Source organism: Pipistrellus hanaki, assembly GCF_964339955.1.
Source record: "Pipistrellus hanaki genome assembly, chromosome: 6".
NCBI lineage: Eukaryota > Metazoa > Chordata > Mammalia > Chiroptera > Vespertilionidae > Pipistrellus > Pipistrellus hanaki.
Window position 1 is genome coordinate 81,081,100 of NC_140508.1, and position 20,347 is coordinate 81,101,446.

The following is a 20,347-nucleotide window of genomic DNA, read 5'->3' on the forward strand; positions in this document are numbered from 1 at the left end:
TTAGGAAAATAGAATTTATGTTTTAAATGAAAATGTAGACATTAGAACAGATTCTACACTCCTACTCCCACCCCCTATTCTTAGTATGAGATGAGGTCGATGCTAGTAACAATAACACTATGTATATCAGGTACTATTCTAAGCACTTCACATATGTCAACTCATTTAATCCTATATATCAGGAAGTATTATCATCCCCATTTTACAGATAAGAAAACTTAGGCACAGGGACATTAACTAACTTGCCCAGGTCACAAAGAGGTAGTGAATTATTTAGAGCCAGGGAATCAGTTTCCAGAAAGACATATTTGCTCTTAATTTTTACTTAAAGAAATGTAAGATTAAAACAAAACTTAAGTCCCATCTCTGCAACTGTCCCTGCTTCCTCCCTCAGAGTTAATCGCTGTCTTGAAATAAAGTCTTCTAGGAACTTTTTTTGGGAGTTGTTTTTCAGCATGAAAATTTTCTATTATAAAGAAATGACCTAAATGATTTTAAACATTTTTATATGTAAAGAAATATTTAAGTTTCTAATGAACTAGGATACTATTACACAGAAATTTTTTCTAAATTTTTATTTATTTTAAAATATATTTTTATTTCAAAGAGGGAGAGGGAGAGATAGAAACATCGACGGTGAGAGAGAATCATCGATTGGCTGCCTGTTGCACGCCCCCCACTGGGCATCGAGCTCGCAACTTGGGCATATGCCCTGACCGGGAATCAAACCTGTGACCTCTTGGTTCCTGGGTCAATGCTCAACCGCTGAGTTACACCGGGCTGGGCTAAATTGTTATTTATAACTAAGTGATTCCCTTTGCCATAAGATAGAAAAATATTGAGATATTTGGACATTTTTTGTATTAAGTAGGTGGCATCACTTTAAAGTTGAGACTAAGAAAGAGGTCACGATTTATAATTACCAAATCAGCTGTGACATCAAATAGTTTTAAATTCTCATTCATTTTTGAACGACAGCTGTGATTAACCAGGCATTGATGTGTCATTAAATGCTCTTTTACTTTAATAAAACAAATTTAAAAGTTCAGGAATTAGTTATATCATATTTTGTAAGGAGGCTATTATTAAAGCAGTAGAGGCCTGATGCAGGAAATTCGTGCAAGAGTAGGCACACATTTGCTTACAACTTCATTTGAATTAGGACTGCCTCTGATACCCATGGCTCACAGTTTAATGATTTGTTGATAGCTAACCATTGCACAGAGAATGGATTGATATGGGTCTCGTAATACTTTCATTGTCTTTTTTCTCTGCTTAAAATCTTCTGCTTATGCATTTAGATTCCTCTAACTTAAGTGCATCAATGTGGTCAGAACTTGACTTGGCATCACTTCATGGGAGGAAGCCCTGGTCGTGTAGCTATTAGCATAGTGACAAAGCTGGTGTGAATAATGTTAAGCTGCACTAGATGTTCATGGGATGCTGGCTCAACCACAGCGGGATTTCTGTTCAGTTCTGGATTTCACATTAATAAAAGGAATTAACTTACACCAAGTGTGTCCAGAGGCAAGGACCAAGATGGAAAAAAGAAATGGAAATAATATCTCGAGACTTATCAGCTCAGGCTTCTGGATAGACATGAGTTATGTTAGGGCAAAAAGAACAGTGGGTGTATTATATGTGACAAAGACCATTCTGTCAGAACTGCTTAATGCGAAAGGACTTTAATAAAGGAGCTTCAGCCTCTGCCGTCTATACCTACAGCATACCCTAAACACAGTCCAATAAAGTAACACAATCCTCATAGAATAACATAAAACTCACCATCAAGGCCAATTTACCTCAGTTCCTATTACTCAATCTCAGCTTTTGGAAAAATTACAGCACATGCCAAAAGGCAAGGCACACTGCAGATTTTTTATTTTTATTTTTAGGAAACAGACTCATGTATGATACAAATTTTGGGATTACCAAACCAGGAATCTAAAATAACTGATTATTAATATGTTAACTATTTGAAAAGTAGACACTATGAAAACATTTTAGAGAGAGAGAAATGGTTAAGGAAAATCAAGTGCTAGAAACTAAAAAAACACTGACAGATGAAGAGTACCTTTGATGGTCACTTCAATGTACTGGTAAGAAAAAAACTGAGCTTGGTGGTAGATCAATAGAAACTTCCCAAACTGAAATGCAAAAATGAACAACCAAAGAGCCCAGAATATTCAAGAATTGTGGGATAATTTGGAAAGGTGTAACATGTACTTGGAATAGCAGGAGAACAAATGAAGCAGAAGAAACATTTGAAGTCATGCCAAGGATTCCAAAATTAATGCCAGACATCAAACTACTCTTCAGGAAACAACAAACTCCAAGCAGGACATATTGTAGTCAACTGCAGTAAACTAAAGACAGGGAAAACCTTGAAAGAAGCCAGAAGGATGAGAATTACAGTGGGCTTAGAACCATGCAAGCAAGAAGAGGGGGGTGAAAAGTGTTGAATGAAAACAGACCTAGCGTTCTATAACAAAAAGTGAAGATAAAATGAGTTTGCTGCTATTGGCGGTGGTCAAGAAGAGGTTCAAGGACAACATTGGGTCTGATGTTTGCCTTTATAAATGGTTAGTTCTGGGAGATGGTATTACATATTTCAGTGATTTTGAGGACTATTACAAACCAGATTCCACTCTTGAAGCTGTTCCTCTGTAAATGAGCATATTGAGGGTTGAAGCAGGAATATAGCAAAGACACTTTTGCCCCCAAAAAGCCTAGGACCTCTAATTTATGGCCTATTAAAACCTTGCTGAATATATTCCATGAGACACCCAATTTGGGAAACACCAGATTAGCTGACCTTTATGACCCAGAGATCATGTGATTCTTTAGTAACTGGATAATGTATGCTAAGGGAATGAGGTTAAAAAGTCACACAGAAAGTGAAAATAATGTTAATACAACATGAATAAGTCTAGTTCCTCACTTAAATATCAGCAAGAATTGGAACATGAATGTGATTGTTGCAGATCCCATCTAGGATATATCACATTACATTTATTTGTCATGTCTCCTTGGACTCAGCTGTGGCATGACTTTCCCTGTGTCTGATGTCCTTGATAGTTTGGGGGAATATTAAGGATTTTGTAGTATGTCCCTCAATTTAGATTTGTCTGATATGGACTAGAGTTATGTGTTGGGAAGGAAGACCACAGAGATAAAGTGCTATTTTCATCACATTTTATCAAGAGTACATTCAGTCATTGTCACCAGTACGTATTGATGTGCCCTTGATTGGCTGGGATAGTGTTTGTCAACTTCACTTCCTTTTTCCCTTTTCATATCTGGGAATAAGTTTCCATGTGCAGCTCACAAATAAGGTGTGGGAATCCATTAAACTTTTCAGATATGTAATACTTGATTTTATTTTTTTATTTTTTAAAATATATTTTATTGATTTTTTACAGAGAGGGAGAAGGATAGAGAGTTAGAAACATCGATGAGAGAATCATCAATCAGCTGCCTCTTGACACCTGTGCTTGCAACCAAGATGTGCTTGCAACCAAGATACATGCCCTTGACCAGAATCAAACATGGGACCTTTCAGTCCGCAGGCCAACGCTCTATCCATTGAGTCAAACCAGTTTCAGCAAAATATGTAATACTTTAAGTGAACCTTTTTCAAATATCAAATGGCAATCCATTTTTTAAATTAAATTCTATTATAAGAATTTGGAGAGCAGATATTCTGAGTTGGTTAAGGTGTCAGCTGAGTTCTTCAGAGAATGGGTATAAATACCTGTGTTCTCAAAGGGTTGAGCTATAGACACATCACCCAAAGCATCTGTTGCTAAAGGTGGTGTTTTCCTAAGGTAAAAAGTTCAAAATTTTCCAAATAGATGCTTACTACTTTTTTTTTTTTTTGTCTAATTCACATTTTCTACCTTTTTTTCATTTCTTCCGGACACTGGGAACATTCCTGCATTCTGCTATTAGCCTAATTCTCTTCCACATTGGAATCATGGGATGTGTGAAATGACAATTCAGAAAACCACGTTCAATGTAAATGCATTTTTCTTGAAACAAAATATAAAATTTGACAAAATCGTGGTTGATGGTGGATATACAGAAGATAAGGGTGAGGCAAAATGGTTGAAAACCATGGAAAACATTGCCATGTATGCACTCAAAAGCCTAATTGGCTCACATCTCAAGGTTTTATTTTTTTTTAATTATACTCATTTTTTTTTTTTTATCAAAAACATCTTTTAGAGGGAAAGTGGGGGGGAGAGAAAAATACCGATGGTGAGAGAGAATCATTGATTGGATGCCTCCTGCACACCCCACACCGGTGATTGAGCTGGTAACCTGTGCATGTGCCCTGACTGGGAAATGAACCATGACCTGATTCATAGGTTGAGGCCCAACCACTGAGCCATACTAGCTGGGCCATCTCAAGGTTTTAAATCGACTACTTGCTCATGATAAAGCCCAAATCTTCATTTCTATCCCAGAATGCTAGAATTGCTTTTCCAAATGCTGCCAAAGTCCCAAGGACAACTCTCCATGCTGGAACCAGCTGTTCCCAAAGGAGTTTCGGCCTCTCTTTTGCTCTGACATAATAGCACCTGCATCCAGCCACTCATGGAGCCTGAACCCTTATTCACATTGTAACCACATCCAAGTCCTGCTGAGCTTTCTCACTGTACAGTGTGTGTCTTTTGAATGAAGTTAATGTACACACAGTATGGTTTGTGAAGCTCTGTTACTCTTGGCTTGGTTTAGACCCCAAATCTTTGCTTTCGTAGACGATGAAGTAAACTGGCTGGGTTTCTTCCTCAGTTATATTCTATATTATATCACCACGAATCCTCTCACAACTGAAATATGACCGTGTGTGGTAAGGAAGTTCACATGGCACCGTGCACTATAGTAATAGTATTGTAAATTGCCATGTATATATTATACCCTTTATTCTCTGCCCTTTTATCGTGCTGTTCCATTGAACTGAGTGTTTTTACCTCCTCACTTCTCAACCCCTTCCCTGAACTCTTTAGTGGGGGGATACCCTCCACCTTGTATGTCATTGGAATCAGTTTTTGCCTCTGATGGAACCCATCATACTTTGTTTTGCTTGCCCGTTACACTGTGCTCTTCTGTATGAGGATTGTGATTCATCTTTGTGTCTCCAGCACAGTGATGGGCACATACTCTGATAGATGTTCAAATGCTTGCTGACTGAAGTGTGGTCAGTTGAGACCTTTGAGTTCAGATCAAATGACCAGGCTATGTTTGAGAAATTTAAATAATATGCAGTAATGGCCAAAAGCACAGTAGAAGACTCAAACTGACATCCAAAATGTTGGTTGTAAAGAGTTATAAACCATGTGCTTATTTTCTATAGACTTGCTTTTGACCTTCTTGCCCATCACACATGGTATTCACCTGAATACTTGCATTAACGGATATCAAATTGGTCTTTCCAGGAAGTCAGATTAGAGTTGGGTGGGAAGTATTTCTGTTTGAGCTTGGTATCTACTGCATCTGGAAAGACCAGCTCACCTTTTCCTTTATCCACGTGAGTTTTATTAAAAGTGAATTTCTTAGTAAAGGAGCAGAACTTGGAATCCATTTTCCCATTTAAAACAATACTATCTGGTACTTACTTTCTCAGACTAACAAAGCCTCCCCCACTTTCACAGTTTTATTGAGATGTAATTCACATACCATGTAACTTACCCGTGTAAAGTATAGTTTTTTAGTACATTAACAGGATCACTGCAATGTATAATTTTAGGACATTCTCGTCCTAAAGGGAACCTCTTACCTATTTTCTCACCAGCCCACCTCAAGCCCTAAGCAATGACAGACCTCCTTTCTGTCTCAATTTTTCTATTCTGGACATTTGCTATAAATGGAACAACATAGTATATATGGTCTATTTGGCTTCTTTCATTTAGCATAATGTTTTCAAGTGTCTTCCATGTTGTAGCACATATCAGTATCCATTAATATTCGTTGCTAAATGATATTATACTGTAGGGGATATACCACATTTTTTGTTAATTGATGGGTAGTTGGATTTTCCCCTACTTTTTGGCACTGACCAGTTACATTGCAATGGACATTCAGGTGTGAATTTTTGTACGGACATACAATTTCATTTTTTTTTTAAAGTAGAATTGCTAGGTTATATAATAACTCTGGATGACTGAGGAACTAACTGTTCCCCACCTTGGTTGGGCCTTTTTACATCTCCACCAGTGGTACATTTTTAGTACTGTGCCCTGGATTGTACAATCAGGTAGTTATCAGGCTAACATGAGACAGTTTACCACTGCTACTGAAATTGCCTGTCTTTAAGATGACTTGTTTCTAATGTGGGAAAGCTTTATGAAGGATGATTTCATAGAGGGGGTTAAATTAGGTTATTTTAATGCCCAGCACATAATAGATGTTCAATAGATTGCAGCTTTTGTTATGTTTACCAGTTTTTTTGTGTGTGTTTTTTTTTTTTGCGTGTGATGTATTATATACTAGTTGGCTGAGGGCTTTTAATTGCCACAAATCTTTCTGTTGTTAATCCTCACCTGAGGATATTTTTTTTTCCTATTGGTTTTTAGAGAGAAAGGCAGGGGAGGAGAGAGAGACACACATTGATTTGTTGCCTCCCTCATCCTGCCCAGGGCCGGGCATCGAACCTGCAACCTGGGTACATGCCCTTGACTAGGAATCAAACCATAACCCTTTAGTGCTCAGGCCAAGGCTCTAACTACTGCGCCCACTGGCCAGGGTGCCACATATCACTTGAAGGAAAGTATTAAGAGAAATCTTAATAACTGAAGACCATCTTGTCTGGATGCTAGAGACTATGATGGTCAGTAATGACATTTCTCAAAACATTTGGTATCTAAGTATTGTGCTGACCCCAGAGCATTTTGGGTATTGTTTATTAAAAAATGACTCAGCTAAGAACAATGAGACAGATGGACATACTCGCATGTCCTAAGGAAGAAGCATGTGCTGAGTATGGAGATGTGTGATGAGACCCAGCTGAGATGTATGCAGCTCTGATGTGAAATACCCTGGTGCCCATCTTTGGCATGCCACCGTGCTCTCTGCTGGAGCCTCCTTGGTGTTTGTGTCGCTGGTGAAGGGCGAAAGGGAGAGGAAAATCCTGTCTTGAGATTATGGCTCCCTATTAAACTTTTTAAAATTTATTCTTTGTTGCTCCTCGTGATAGATTAGAAATGCAGGGACATGTAAGACCTGGCAAGGATTTACTCCTCTCCTGTGTCCAAAGCTGTCCTTGACTTACCCAGCCTTCAACCATGTCTGCTTTGTCTGCCAGCGTGCCCAGGTCCCATCGTGTCAGAGCCTCCTTTCCCTCATTCTCTCAGAACAGTTGGTTTATGGTAATTCTGACCAGCCCCTATCCCAGTTGTAGTTATTCTTTGAAAGAGAAGGGTCAAGAGTACAAAGAAATGTTACTAGTTGATTAAATTTTAGGCAGAACAACTGCAAGGAAGTGACACAATTTTGTGTATCAGCATCATTTTGGGGAGCTTTTATAAAGTTCACAAGCTGTGGACCCACTTCCAGGGATTCTCTTGAAAAATCTGAGTTCCTTGTCGAAACCGGTTTGGCTCAGTGGATAGAGTGTCAGCCTGCGGACTGAAAGGTCCTGGGTTCGATTCTGATCAAGGGTACGTACCTTGGTTGCGGGCACATCTCCAGTAGGGGGTGTGTAAGAGGCAGCTGATCAATGATTCCTTCTCATCGATCTTTCTAACGCTCTCTCCCTCTCTCTTCCTCTCTGTACAAAATCAATATAATATATTTAAGAAAAAAAATCTGAGTTCCCTAGGTGATTCTATGTGCAATCGGGGCACACACTCAATCCCTAGTAGGAGCGCATTCCAAAGGCAGCCAATTGATGTTTCTCACATAGATGTCCTCCCCACTCGCTCCCTCTCTCCCTCTCACATTCCCCCCCCCTTCCTCTTTCTAAAATCAATAATATAAAGTTTTAAAAGATTGTGGTTGTTCATAAGAATAACCGAGTTTACCTGGTTGTGCATTTCCAAAGTCTCTTGATCCTAAATCTCACATTGTAATTGTTTTTTATTCAGCATTAACTGAGTGTATAGCACTTCCCCGAACTGCCAGAATTCTAATGAAAAGTGTTTGATGTTACAGGAATACAAGCGCAAGTTAGCCAGAGTTTCCCTGGTGCGCAAAGAACTCAGGTCCCGGATCCAGAGCCTGCCGGACTTATCTCGATTGCCCAATGTCACTGGCAGCCACATGCACCTGCCCTTTGCGGGGGACATCTACAGTGAAGATTGATGACCGGCCTCTTTCCAGGGCCCAGGACTGTGCGGGAGATGGAGACAGGTTAGGTGGATAGTCCTGTAGCGTTATTTTTGTATATTGTAGAGAGAGTGACACTAACAAAAAAAATGACAAGTAATTTATAAAATTGTTAAAAATGTTGGTTTGTTTACTATTTTATTGGTAAGTTAACATGACTTAGTTTAAACAAAGTGATCTCTGTGTATTAATAAGCTCACAAATGGTTATTTTCCAAAGCTCTTTTGTAAATTTTTTTTGATCCAGGGCCTTGTGAGAAATTCATGTTTCTATTTCTTTATGTATTTTCAAATGTTTTTCTTCAGTATATAATCACTATATAGTATGTAATTCCTGAAGGGTGAGAGCTCATTAGGACTTGGTTGAGACTTAATTATGGTATAATTAGACTTGATTGTAGAAGGGACTTAATGTTTCAACTTAATCTTCACCCTCCTCCCCGACCAAAATATCATTTGTGTGCCTCTCAATGCCTTTGATTCCTTATTCCTTAGATGTCAGTAACTTAACACTAATCATGGATTTCATTTTTAGGGTTAAATCAGAGCACCATAGGGGTTCCATTCCAGCGGCCAGTGTTTAACAAGAGGACTATAAAGTAGGGACCCCATTGATTAAACTGTTTAGAAATAGTTGATCAGAGTAATATGAAATGCTTGGGAAATGCTGTAATGTTGACGTTTTTGCTAAGAGGACAGCTTTCATTTCGCCAGGTCAGTCTTCTTTTAACATATCAATTCCTTTAACATAAAGGAATCTGTGGGACTAAAACAAATAGTGATACTTTTATTATTCCCATAGCCTTTAACTTTAAAAGCAATGGTATTTTTAGCTCTAATATCTCAAGGACACAATATTCATTAATGTTCAATGAAGTAGCCTGGAACATTTTCAATGTTTCCTTAAGATTTTTGAATGACTGTATCCTTGGAAACGAAGCAGTGCTGCACTACAGGGTAGATCTGGTAAATATTATATTTGTATATTTAGGATTTCCAAAACCAATGTACTTCTGCCTTTCATCTTAACCCTGTGTGTTAGGGCAGTTGCATGCTCTTCTGCTTTCTTCTTAAATCACATTGTTAAGCTGTGGATTTGTACTCAGTAATGACTTAGGATAAACATTTTTTTCCATTCATTACTTTACATATTAGACATTTTCCTTTTTGTTGTAAGCAGGTTCAAATTAGATAGTCAATAAAACATCTTTAAATCTGAAAGCCAATTCTGTCTCACTAGTCTGAATGGCTTCACTCTTTCTTCCTCAGTATGAGAGAGTATAAAAAGAATTTATATGTGAAGGAGAAGGCAAATGTTTATTTTTAATAGCCAGTAGTTCTGGAAACAGTGGTTCTACCAATTTAACCTTTGTTCAAAGCAGTCACATGTAAGTGGTCCCCATTCATCTGGCTTCTAGTTCAAAGCTTGTTAGTTACCTTTTGGGAGTTGGGGCCCATGTTCTCACAGGACCAATTATAATTAGGTTCCGTGTGAACACCACCACAGAAAACTCATGGGGAACCTAACCCACTTAACCATGGATGTAATTCATGTTGACATAATTAATGTAGTTGACAAATGATGTGCAGCAGCCAGACTCACACATTGGGGTGTCTGTCTTGTGTTCCCCCGTCCTTCTGTGTAGGATATATAAGGAAAAGATTCAGCTTGGTAGATGCCTGTAACAAATGCACAATTATAAAAACATAGTTATAACTGTTTTAAAAGTATATCATGTGAGTTGGTTTTTTTAATTAAAGTGAAAGCAAAACTTGTATATTAATTTATTTTAAAAATCTTGACCTTATTTATGATATGCTAAAGTGGTGATTTATTCATTCAAAATATATATTTTTTCCACTTAAAACTAATTTATAAACTGTATGCCTGGGAAGCTTTGAAATCTATTAGAAGTTTGTTGAAATATTTTCACCATTTAAGACAGACTTCTGACTTAGATACTGATTTTAATGCCAGTGTCCGCTCTAAATCTTTATTATAAAAATGCATTATTTTTTTAAAGAGCTTGATGCAATTTATGGATAGTACTCAACCTGAATCCGAACCCCAATCCCACCTTATGACCAATCCTTCTCAAACCTCTGGTTGTTGGTTAATTCACTGACTGAACACAAATGATACGGTGTGGTTTAGAAGTTACATTTTCAGCCTTATGACAGTTAAAACATAGTAAGCCTTAGTAGTAAATAGTCTTTTCTAAAAGGTAGACTACTTCTCAAGAAATGGGCTTAGATGTGAGTATTGTAATACCAAATTCTAACTCATGAGCATTTTTCCCACTATGTATGTGAGGCAAACCATGTATCTGAGTGCAGTTTGGCCTGGCGCTCAAAAGAAAAGTGTATCGCCCCACTTGCATAGGGTGCTGTAGTGTGAACAGATACCATCACTTTTCTCCACAAACAGTGAGAGCTGTCTGGAGTGGCAGTTTGAGCAGATTCCCGGGCGGAAGTTCCCTCTGCTCCTTCCATCGGGCGCTACAGTGAGTAAAGAACCACGTGGGCAGCGGGGGTCAGATGAGCTGTGCTCAGTAGCCAGCCTCCCCTCTGGGAAAGGAGCCCCGATGCAGCTGTTCTGGCACCTTCTCTCACAGGCACTCCAAACCATCAGGGTTTTTCTATAGGAACTCCTTCAGAATCAGCAAAAGCTGGGGTGACCCAGTCATCTTGATTTGCAAAAAAATTAAAAGAACAAAAACTAGGTTGTCAGTTGCCGCTGTAGATGAGCAACACTCAGTCTATGAGTGAGTGAACTGGTTCTGAGAAATCTTTAGAACAAAGAAACTCAAGTACAAATTCGTTGGGAAAGTTAGAATGTCCTTTCTGAAATTTCCATTCTAAAAATTGACATTATATGAAATAACACGTGCAACAAAACTGCTTTGTATTCTATTAAGAAATAGCTCCTAAAGGTAAAATATTCAGTTGTTGCGCTTTATGAAGCTTTTTTAAAAAGTGTAAACCCAGTGCTCTGTGTAGAAAGGGAGCATTGAGTTATCTACTGAATTTAAACGTAGCATTTGTTGCCACCTGTACTTCCAGCCATCCACATGAGTGTTCTTTTTTTTTTTTTTAAGTGAAGGCAGAGTTGAGCGATAGATGCCCTCTAGCCGGGAGGGACCCACGTGGGTTGCCCCACACATGGTGTTCTGAAGCGGCGATAGCACATGGGATGATGAAGTTTCCCTGTTTCTTTACCCCTATTTGTTTGGCTTTATCTGATGACAGTATACAATGTTCTTAATAAAGTTTTATGTTCTTTTTGAAATGTGTAGCTTATTTTTGTGAATGTGATTGATTAGATATGGGGAGGGGAGGGAGAGACTAACAGATTGGAAGGGAAGGAAAGTATTGGAGGTATGCAGCGTCGTAGGTGGAAAAACTGCCGAAGGAGATTCCTTTTGCTTGGCCATTGGTTCCCAAACCTGAGGGAACATCAGAATCACTCAGGGGGCTTATTGAACTAGAGCTTCTAGGGTAAGGTCTGATTGTTTGCATTCCTAACTACTTGGTGCTGATACCACTGGGACTGTATTTTGACAGCCCTGCTCTAGACAGACTTTTGAGGTCCGTGACTTGGTTCACAATTTAAAATTCCAGGAGATAAGATAATTAAGTATGGGTTTTACATTCATTATATAGTAAGTTCCTTATGGCCAGAGGACAAGACCACACCTTCTGTTGTGACTCCTGCTCAGTAGTGCTTAAGTGCTTTTGAATGAACAGACTCACTGTAGCTTGAACTCCTTTGGAGCACAGGCCTTCTCACCACACCTTGCATTTAGAGCAGAATAGGGGAATATTTGAAATTTGGGAATCTCTGGCAGTGTTCACCAAACTTCTTTGATAAGACTCAGGACATTTGTATACGGGCACATACCAACTGAATCAGAACTTTCTGTGATTTTTATCATTTAGACATTCTGAGAGATGTAGTCCTCTTGACTGGTACTTCAGTTCTCCATTCCTGGATGGGAGAATTACTTAGCTATATATACTGTGTATGTAATTCTAAGATATTGAAACAAAAGCCCAAAGCATGGATGCTAAACGCCATTACCCAATCTTCACATGAGCTTTGTGTGACCTTTTCCTAAGTTCAGAATAAATAATAAAACAACTGATCTGAAATGACCATGATCTAATTATCTCCCTGGAGAATTTATATTTTTAAAAGTTAAGGATTCAAAGATATGCTTTAAATATTATAAATTATATCTATATTCTATGCATATTTATATTAAAATTAGTGAGAAAGCCCTTGCCAGCTTGGCTCAGTGGATATAGTGTTTGCCTGCCAACTGAAGGGTCCCAGGTTTGATTCAGGTCAAGGACATGTACCTCGGTTGCAGCCTTGATTCCCAGACCTGGTAGGGGAGCATATTGGAGGCAACTAATCAACGTGTCTCTCTCACATAGATATTTCTCTCTGTCTCTTCTCCTCTATTTCTCCCCCTTTCTTCCAATCTCTCTAAAAATCAATGGAAAAATATCCTTGGGTGAAGATTAACAACAAAAACAATAAAAAAATTAAGAAAATATTCTCTAAAAAATGGATAGATCTGAAAAGATAAATGAAAGATTTCATATCAAAATAAGGTTTTATGTCCACGCTACAATTTTAATATTCTCTTTAGAGATGCCTAAAGACCCTTCTGGCCGAAACCGGTTCGGCTCAGTGGTAGAGCGTCGGTCTGCGGACTGAAAGGTCCCAGGTTCGATTCTGGTCAAGGGCATGTACGTTGGTTGCGGGCACATCCCCAGTAGGGGGTGTGCAAGAGGCAGCTGGTCTATGTTTCTCTCTCATCGACGTTTTCTAGCTCTCTATCTCTCTCCCTTTCTCTCTGTAAAAAAATCAATAATATATATTTAAAAAAAAAAAAAAAAAAAAAAAAGACCCTTCTGCCAAATAGAAAAGAAAGTAAAAAATACATAGTCTTCAATTTGCAACTAAGGTAAATAGCTCCCGGCCTAGGAGTTCCCACTTTCACTACTTCTTACTTTCCAGTCATGCAGTTGGAGAGGATGTTAGTTCTAAATCTAGTGTGAACAAGTGGGCTAAGGAATTTGAATTTAACTGCCATAGTTTAGGAATATTTGCAGAGCTTGTGCTGTGTGTAAATATTCTAGGTGCAAGAAATTAGGTACTGAGATCACAGGCAGTTAGGGACAGTCCGAAACAGGAAACTACAGGGCCACCAGCACTATAGGAGGAATGGCCCTCAATGCAGTGGGGTTGGAGTAGATGGCATTCTCCAGAGCCATGTGCAAAGGCCCACGGCTGGCAAGAAGATGGTACATTCTGAGAACCAGAGCTCATATGTCTGGGTAAGTGAGCAGAAGAGCAGAGAGTTCAAAAGAAACATGTTCCAGTGAGAAGTTAGCCAGAAAGGTACAATATCTACCGTGAGCAAAGTATTATGCCAGCTGCTGTAGCCTGTGGCCGGCAGTCTGAAGTTCAGAATGATGGCCCTCACCAACCCTCTTTGATGATACTAGTTAGTGTAATTTCACTTTACATGACTCTAAGACTTACTTGCTATTAACCTTGGCAACCCAGTTTACCAAGCCCTAATGGAAGAAAAATAAGTTTTAAACATGTAGTAATAGAGAGGCTTAGAAACAGATTATAGTTTAAAGTATCTACATTCTTTATTTACAGGTTTTTAAAAAGCAAACAAACAAAAACATGTTGAGCCCAGGCTGATGGCTCAGTTGGTTGAACATTGTCCTGTATACCAAAAGGTCAGTGGATACCTGGTCAGGGTATAGACCCAGGCTGAGGTTTGATCCCTGGTTGGGACATTTATGGAAGGCAACCAATCAATGTTTCTCTCTCTCTCCCTTCCTCTCTAAAATTAATAAACATTATTTTTTTAAAACTACCTACAAGGACCTTTCAAATGTTTTTGATTCTCAGAATCACCCTGAGAGATAAGCAGGCTTTAGTTATTCATTCTAATGAGGTATTTTCTCCATAAACACAGAAGACTGCCAAGAAAAGTTTGCTTTTGGACCCTAGTTTTTAAAAAGCGGTTTTTCTGGTAAGTTTGCTTTCAGAAATTGTATTTAAACATTTTTTATTTTCAGAAGTCCATCCTTTACAAAGAAGATAAGAAATTTCTGAAGTCCACCTTTGAATTCTTTTTGGATTCACTCTGGCTAAGTAACATTTTTAGTTGAGAGAAGTGTTTCTTTGTTCTGTTTACAGTTTTTGAGGAGCAGGTGGGTGTCGACTGTCCAGATGTAGGTGTTCTGAAATGACACATAAAACTACACTTAGGAATACTGACAAAGGACAATTTAATAAGTGTTCTTCCTGCTTAGCCTAAACAACTGCTATGAGACACATTTTCCACTCTTGGCTGTACCCAGCAGTCAATCCCAAAAACCTCCTCACTAAACAGGCTACAAGCAACATTTAGTTGGTATATTGGGTGGTTCTGGAAGCTTCTACCTCACCTGAAAGAGAAGGCTAAAGGTAAAGTGTCATCAGCTTTGAGTTCTCTCTAAGTCTGACATCAAGACTCATGACAAAGCTAAGCAATGACTTTGAAGGATCTCAACCTACACATAGAGGTACCGTTCCGCTGTATCTTCCCCAGAATGGAAGCTCCTCGGGGCAGGAACTCTGTACTAATTATAACAGTGCCAGGCTCTCTAAATATAGCCACTTCATAAATGACTCCCCACCTGGTACGTGTATATTCACACCTTATTCTATTTTATTCTTTCCAATTGTGTTTTATCCTGAACCTTTATTGGGGGTTTGTCAGCCTGAACCCTCTTTTGCCTCCCCATCTATAAGATAAATGTGACAAATACTTTTCTCAGTCCTGGATGTCTAAGAAGCAGTTTGGTCTAAATGCAAGTGAATTCTTTTAAATACACCAAATTTTCTTTTATCTATTTTTATCCAATAAAGTGGAAACTCCATGATGAATTCTTATCATACCAAATAACAAAACAATTAAACCAAGAATAGAGAGAAAACTGGCCTTGAAAGTTTAATACTTATCTAATAAATCCAACATTAAAAAAACTCAATTCAGAAAGCAGAGAGAATCCAGTCCTTCCTGAAGTTTGTTAGAACGTGCCCAAAGTTAACTCAGTATCGTTTGACAAATCCTTGTTTAGTTACATCTCCACAGGAATTTATTAGAGGAAATAGCAAGAACAAAGATTTAGAGCAGGAAAGTAAATGGTGAGTTGTTCAGTTTTGCTGACACACAAGATACATTAAGGCCAAGTAACACAGGCAGACAGACTGGTGCCATAGTGAGGGCTGAAGAGCTTGCTGTATGGCCCAAATGGCCCAGGGAGGTGCTTCTAATCAGAGCTGTGCTTCAGGAGATTAGAGTAGAAAGGTTGAACAGGAAGAATAAAGACCTGAACAGATAGCGGCAGTAGGGATGTAAACAACATGGAAATAGGACCATAGAAACTGGCAGCTGACTGGACAAGGACCAAGGCCATGGTTGTCAACTGAACTCGCCGTTTCGGAATGTCTAGAAGAGCATGTTTATTCACAGAATAAGGAACTTAAGGAGGACGGGCAGGTTTGAGTAGTCAGCCGGGGGAACCTGCAGGGGGTGAAGTAGATATATTTAGCGTGCAGCTGGGAACAGAGATTGCAAGTAGAGGAATATACCTGGAAGTCGTGCAGAGGTGAGAATGAAAGCTGTGGGAGGATATGAGATAGAGAAGAAAAGGGTCTGGAGGAAAATAGAGGGCCACGGCCTGGACTGGATGGCAAGTTTGGGCACTGAACGTAACAGGAAATTAGAAGAAATACTCAGGAGTTCCTGCAATTTAAATAACTCAGTGAGTTAATTACCTGAAAGTCCACGTTGGGCTCTTGCCTTTGGAACCGGACAGCCTGAGCTTTGGGTTTGCAGAGCCCAGAGACCTTCTCTCGGGAGTCTTCAGGCTGAGCTTCCTCGCAGGCGTGGCAGGGCTGCTCCTCAGGGCTGACAGGAAGCTTCTACTCTTACCAGGATGTTTAACTGTTTTGTTGCATGTTTTACAAGTAACCAACTACCATGAAACGAAGAAATACATGGCGTGATTTCTCATAAAATTTAGTCCAATAAAATTTAGTTCCTTAAATTCTTATATGCATCAGACAGGTACTGCAGGGTGAGTTACAGAGGCTGACCTTATAATCTTGCAGCAAGAATCAGACCAAACACAAATTTAAAATGAGAAAATCTCCAATAAAAAATTAATGACTAAACTTGTGTAGTTTAAAACACCTTTTAAAGATAACAAAGTCTCTATTTCCTCAATGTAAAGCCATGTTTGGGGGGAATGGAGGAGACTGGGAATAATACCCTTGAACACCTGGATGGTTTAATGTATCTTCTGCTACTCATCTCTATTAATAAACCACAAGTAACTTGCTTTCGGTTGTTTTATTCGTTTTATATCCCCAATACTTAGCATTATATAAGATAGACCCTCAATAAAGGTTTAATGAATGAACGTAAGATGTAGTTACTTTTGTTGGGCATAAACATAAATACATACTCTGACATGGAAGAAGGGATGACTGAAAAAGTGACACATGCCTGACAAATAAGCTACTGTTATTTGAAGAAAAGGACCATTAACTGAAAAGAATAATTTAGTGGTAGCTGCAGTTCAGGCAAAGTCACATTGGTCTGCTCAAGAAATCCTTCAATTTATAAAAATAATTGTGCCCAACAATGAGATCTGAGAACAATTGAGAGTTTGTGACATATGATTTTAAGTAATTGTAAAAAACAAACAAAAAAAGCTGTACTCTTACTGAAACAGTAATCACTAGAAAAGAAATATGTATATATTTTGACAATTGAAATATACTACTATAAATCTCTGAGCTCTGTTTAGTTGATTCTCTTATCCTCATTTTGAGAGAAAGTCTACAAACTGAAATCTTACCAGTACACTTTTGGAGTCTTGGTACTTTTTCACAATTTTTGCTTCTTTAAAACTAAGTGCACAATTTCTTGCTTCTCGATTAAGAAGTTTCTGTATTCTTGGTGTTAGTTTGGACTTGGGTTTGAGGCGTACTCGAGAATTATCCAGAATCAGCAACTGGAAACAGTATGGGCATGTTCCTTCAAAAGTGCCTTTAGCATCTAAAATTATACAAATGGAACCCATGATTCAATAAGTTAGAATACTTTTTTTTTTAAATCTCAAACTGCCAATTTTATAAATGAAAAAAAGAAAGGCATGTTATTATTTAATACAAGCAGATATACATTGTCCTTAAGCAAACTCAAAATATAAGAATTTATTAAAAGATAAACTGGAGATGATTTATTTTGCAAAACACTATCACTGTATCCATTCATTCCTTTTAGCAACGGACAGGAATTCCCCACTGTTGCTCCTTACTTGTACTAAGTAAAAAAGACTGCATGTCTCACCTATTTTTCTTTAAAAAAATATATTTTATTGATTTTTTACAAAGAGAAAGGGAGAGAGAGAGAGAGAGAGCTAGAAACGTCGATGAGAGAGAAACATCCACCAGCTGCCTCTTGCACACCCCCTACTGGAGATGTGCCCGCAACCAACGTACATGCCCTTGACCGGAATTGAACCCGGGACCTTTCAGTCCGCAGACCGACGCTCTACCACTGAGCCAAACTGGCTTTGGCTCACCTATTTTTCAAACATATTGATTACAAAATATGAAAGTTTACTATGACTCTTTTAAAAATAATTTTGTAGCTTGTGGGCTGGGCTTTGTCTGCAGGTAGCTCTCTCAGTATAAAGTAAAACAGACATGCCCAGACCTTTTATGCAATCAAGAAAACATTCCCTGCCCTAACCAGTTTGGCTCAGTGGATAGAGCATCAGCCTGCCGACTGAAGGGTCCCAGGTTCAATTCTGGTCAATGGCATGTACCTTGGTTGCGGGCACATCTCCAATAGGGGATGTGCAGGAGGCAGCTGATTGATGTTTCTGACTATCCCTCTCCCTTCTCTGTAAAAGTCAATAACATATGTTAAAAAAGGGGGGGGAGCAGGTCAGAGAGATGATGCCACCAGTGATGTAAGGCTTTGTCGTCCCTTTACGAGATTTTCACTTTTACTCTGAGATGGGAAGTGATCTGAGAGCTTGTAGCAGAGAAGTGACATGGCCTGGCTTAAGCTTTTCCTGGGCTCCCTTTGGCGCTGGATTGAGAGTGCCTGCGGAAATGCATGGGAGCTGCTGGCAGTAACCTGGGAGAAAGACTGGTGGCGGGCCCAGGGTGTTAGATGGCTAGAGGACGGGTATATTACAAACCCGGCAGGATTTGCTGGCACATTGGTTTGGGAAGGGAGTCCAGAATGGCTGATTATAAAGAGGAGTTGTTATTCGCTGAAATGGGAAGGCTTGTGTTGGGGGATAAAGCTTGGGTTTTGGCCTAACAGACATTCAAAAGTTGCCAGAAGGCCTGGGGATGTGTCTAGAGCTCAGGGGAGAGGCCTGGGTGGGGTGGGGGTGGGGGGATATACATTTGTAAGTGCTCAGTACACAGAATTTAAAAGCCATGAGCCTGGATGAAAAACTGTCACCAAGGAAGACAGTGCAGCTAGAAAAGAGGTCCAAGGGCTGAGTGCTCCTGCGCTCCAACATTGTGGGGACTGGGGGAACCAGGAGGACTGGCCGACGAGGTAGGAGAACGATGTCAAGTCAAGTGAGGAAACTGTTTGGAGAGGCTGATCAATGTGTCAAACCCCGCTAATGGGACAGGCCAGGTACGGCACATGGAGCCTGGGGGTGGGGGCGTGCGGGCAGTGGGGGGTCAGCTTTCTCTCGTCCATCATTCTGAGTACTGTGCGGAGCGGAGGGGCGAGCCTGACCCACCCCCGACGGGCGTTCTCCCTACCTTGTGACGAACTGAAGGCCCAGCTGAAAGAGAGAGAGAGGCCGTGAGGAACGCGGCACACCACCCGTCGCGCTCCGGCCCCCGCTCCCGCCCCGCCCCCCGCGTCCCGGCCTCACAGGAGATAGCGGGCCTGGCCCGGGCAGCGAGCCTGCAGTCTGCGCGCCGCAGCCTCGAGGTAGTGCTTCTGCCTCATCGCCACCACCGTCCCGCCGCGACACCGGGAGACTCCGGAAGTTGGACTCCCGGCGTGGCGGACTTTGACGTCGGGATCCACGCTCCGTCCGGAAACGGGCGCCCTTGAAGAGGCGTTCCGGTCTCTGGCTCGGTCCCGCTTGGTCCAGCTCCCCGGCCCCGCCCCTTTTCCGGTCCCGCCCCTCTCAGCTCCGCCCCCGCTTGGCCCCGCCCCTGTCCCGCGCAGTCCCGCTCTCTCCTCGGCCCCGCCCCAGTCCCCGCCCCCGCCCCCGCTCCGCCCCACATCGGGGCGCCGCCACTTCCGCCTGGCCCCGCCCCTGTCCCGTGTGGTCCTCCAGGACCCGCTGCGGGCCCAACGACGGTTCTCCGCAGACCGGGGCCTGGGCGGAGCCGCCTAACCCGGCAGTGGTAGCGACGTGAGGAGCAGAGTCCCACGGGTTCCTGGGTCTCTCCCTCCGACACTGTCCTTTCTGATAGCCCAGCTGTCATCTCCTCAGCCCTCGTCGCCCTCTGATTCGCGAGCCCGGGTGTTGGCTCTGGCCGAGGCGGGCGGATGCGGGGACGCGAGGGGACCAGCAGACGTAGGCACCTACACCAAAGAGCTTACCTGTTTTGTTTTCTTTTTCTGCTTTTAATTGAAGTGAAGCTCACCGAAGCTAAAGTTAACCGTTGTAAGGTGAACATTTGGTGGCGTTTAGGACATTTACAATGTTTTGCAAATGTCACTGTTATCTGTGCGGAAACTTTTCTATCGCCCAAAAGGAAACCCCATGCCCATTCAGCAGTGGCTCCTATTTCCCCCTCTTTCCCAGCCCCTAGCAACCATGAGTCGGCTTTGTCTCTATGGGTTTACCTACTATGTACATTTCACATCTAGGAGTCATACTTGTGATCTTTTGTATCTGGGCTCTTCTAATATCCCTGAGGTTCTTCAGCTTGT

The 20,347-nt window shown here is 40.7% G+C and overlaps 2 protein-coding genes across 3 annotated transcripts in view; one reads left to right on the forward strand and one right to left on the reverse strand.

Annotated features, from left to right (window-relative positions):
* RPRD1A (regulation of nuclear pre-mRNA domain containing 1A) overlaps positions 1–9,553 on the forward strand; it is a 32,406-nt gene extending 22,853 nt beyond the window's left edge. The window contains exon 7 of the mRNA XM_084887421.1: positions 8,155–9,553. Coding sequence (XP_084743547.1) covers positions 8,155–8,304 — 150 coding nt within the window. The 3' untranslated portion in view covers positions 8,305–9,553. The remainder of the gene's footprint in view (positions 1–8,154) is intronic.
* A 4,424-nt stretch (positions 9,554–13,977) lies between these two features.
* On the reverse strand, positions 13,978–19,570 carry RMP24 (ribonuclease MRP subunit p24). Of its 2 annotated transcripts, XM_084887779.1 has the most exons (5): positions 19,332–19,570; positions 19,216–19,238; positions 17,274–17,473; positions 16,186–16,385; positions 13,978–14,603 (listed from the first exon to the last, which is right to left on the reverse strand). In XM_084887779.1, exons 1-5 carry the CDS (start codon positions 19,406–19,408, stop codon positions 14,450–14,452), a joined length of 654 nt encoding a protein of 217 aa, XP_084743905.1. In that variant the 5' UTR covers positions 19,409–19,570; the 3' UTR covers positions 13,978–14,449. The 2 variants fall into 2 exon arrangements, with proteins under 2 accessions (XP_084743905.1, XP_084743906.1); XM_084887780.1 differs by lacking the exon at positions 16,186–16,385 and having other exon boundaries at positions 14,379–14,603; positions 19,332–19,506.
* Positions 19,571–20,347: the final 777 nt, after the last annotated feature.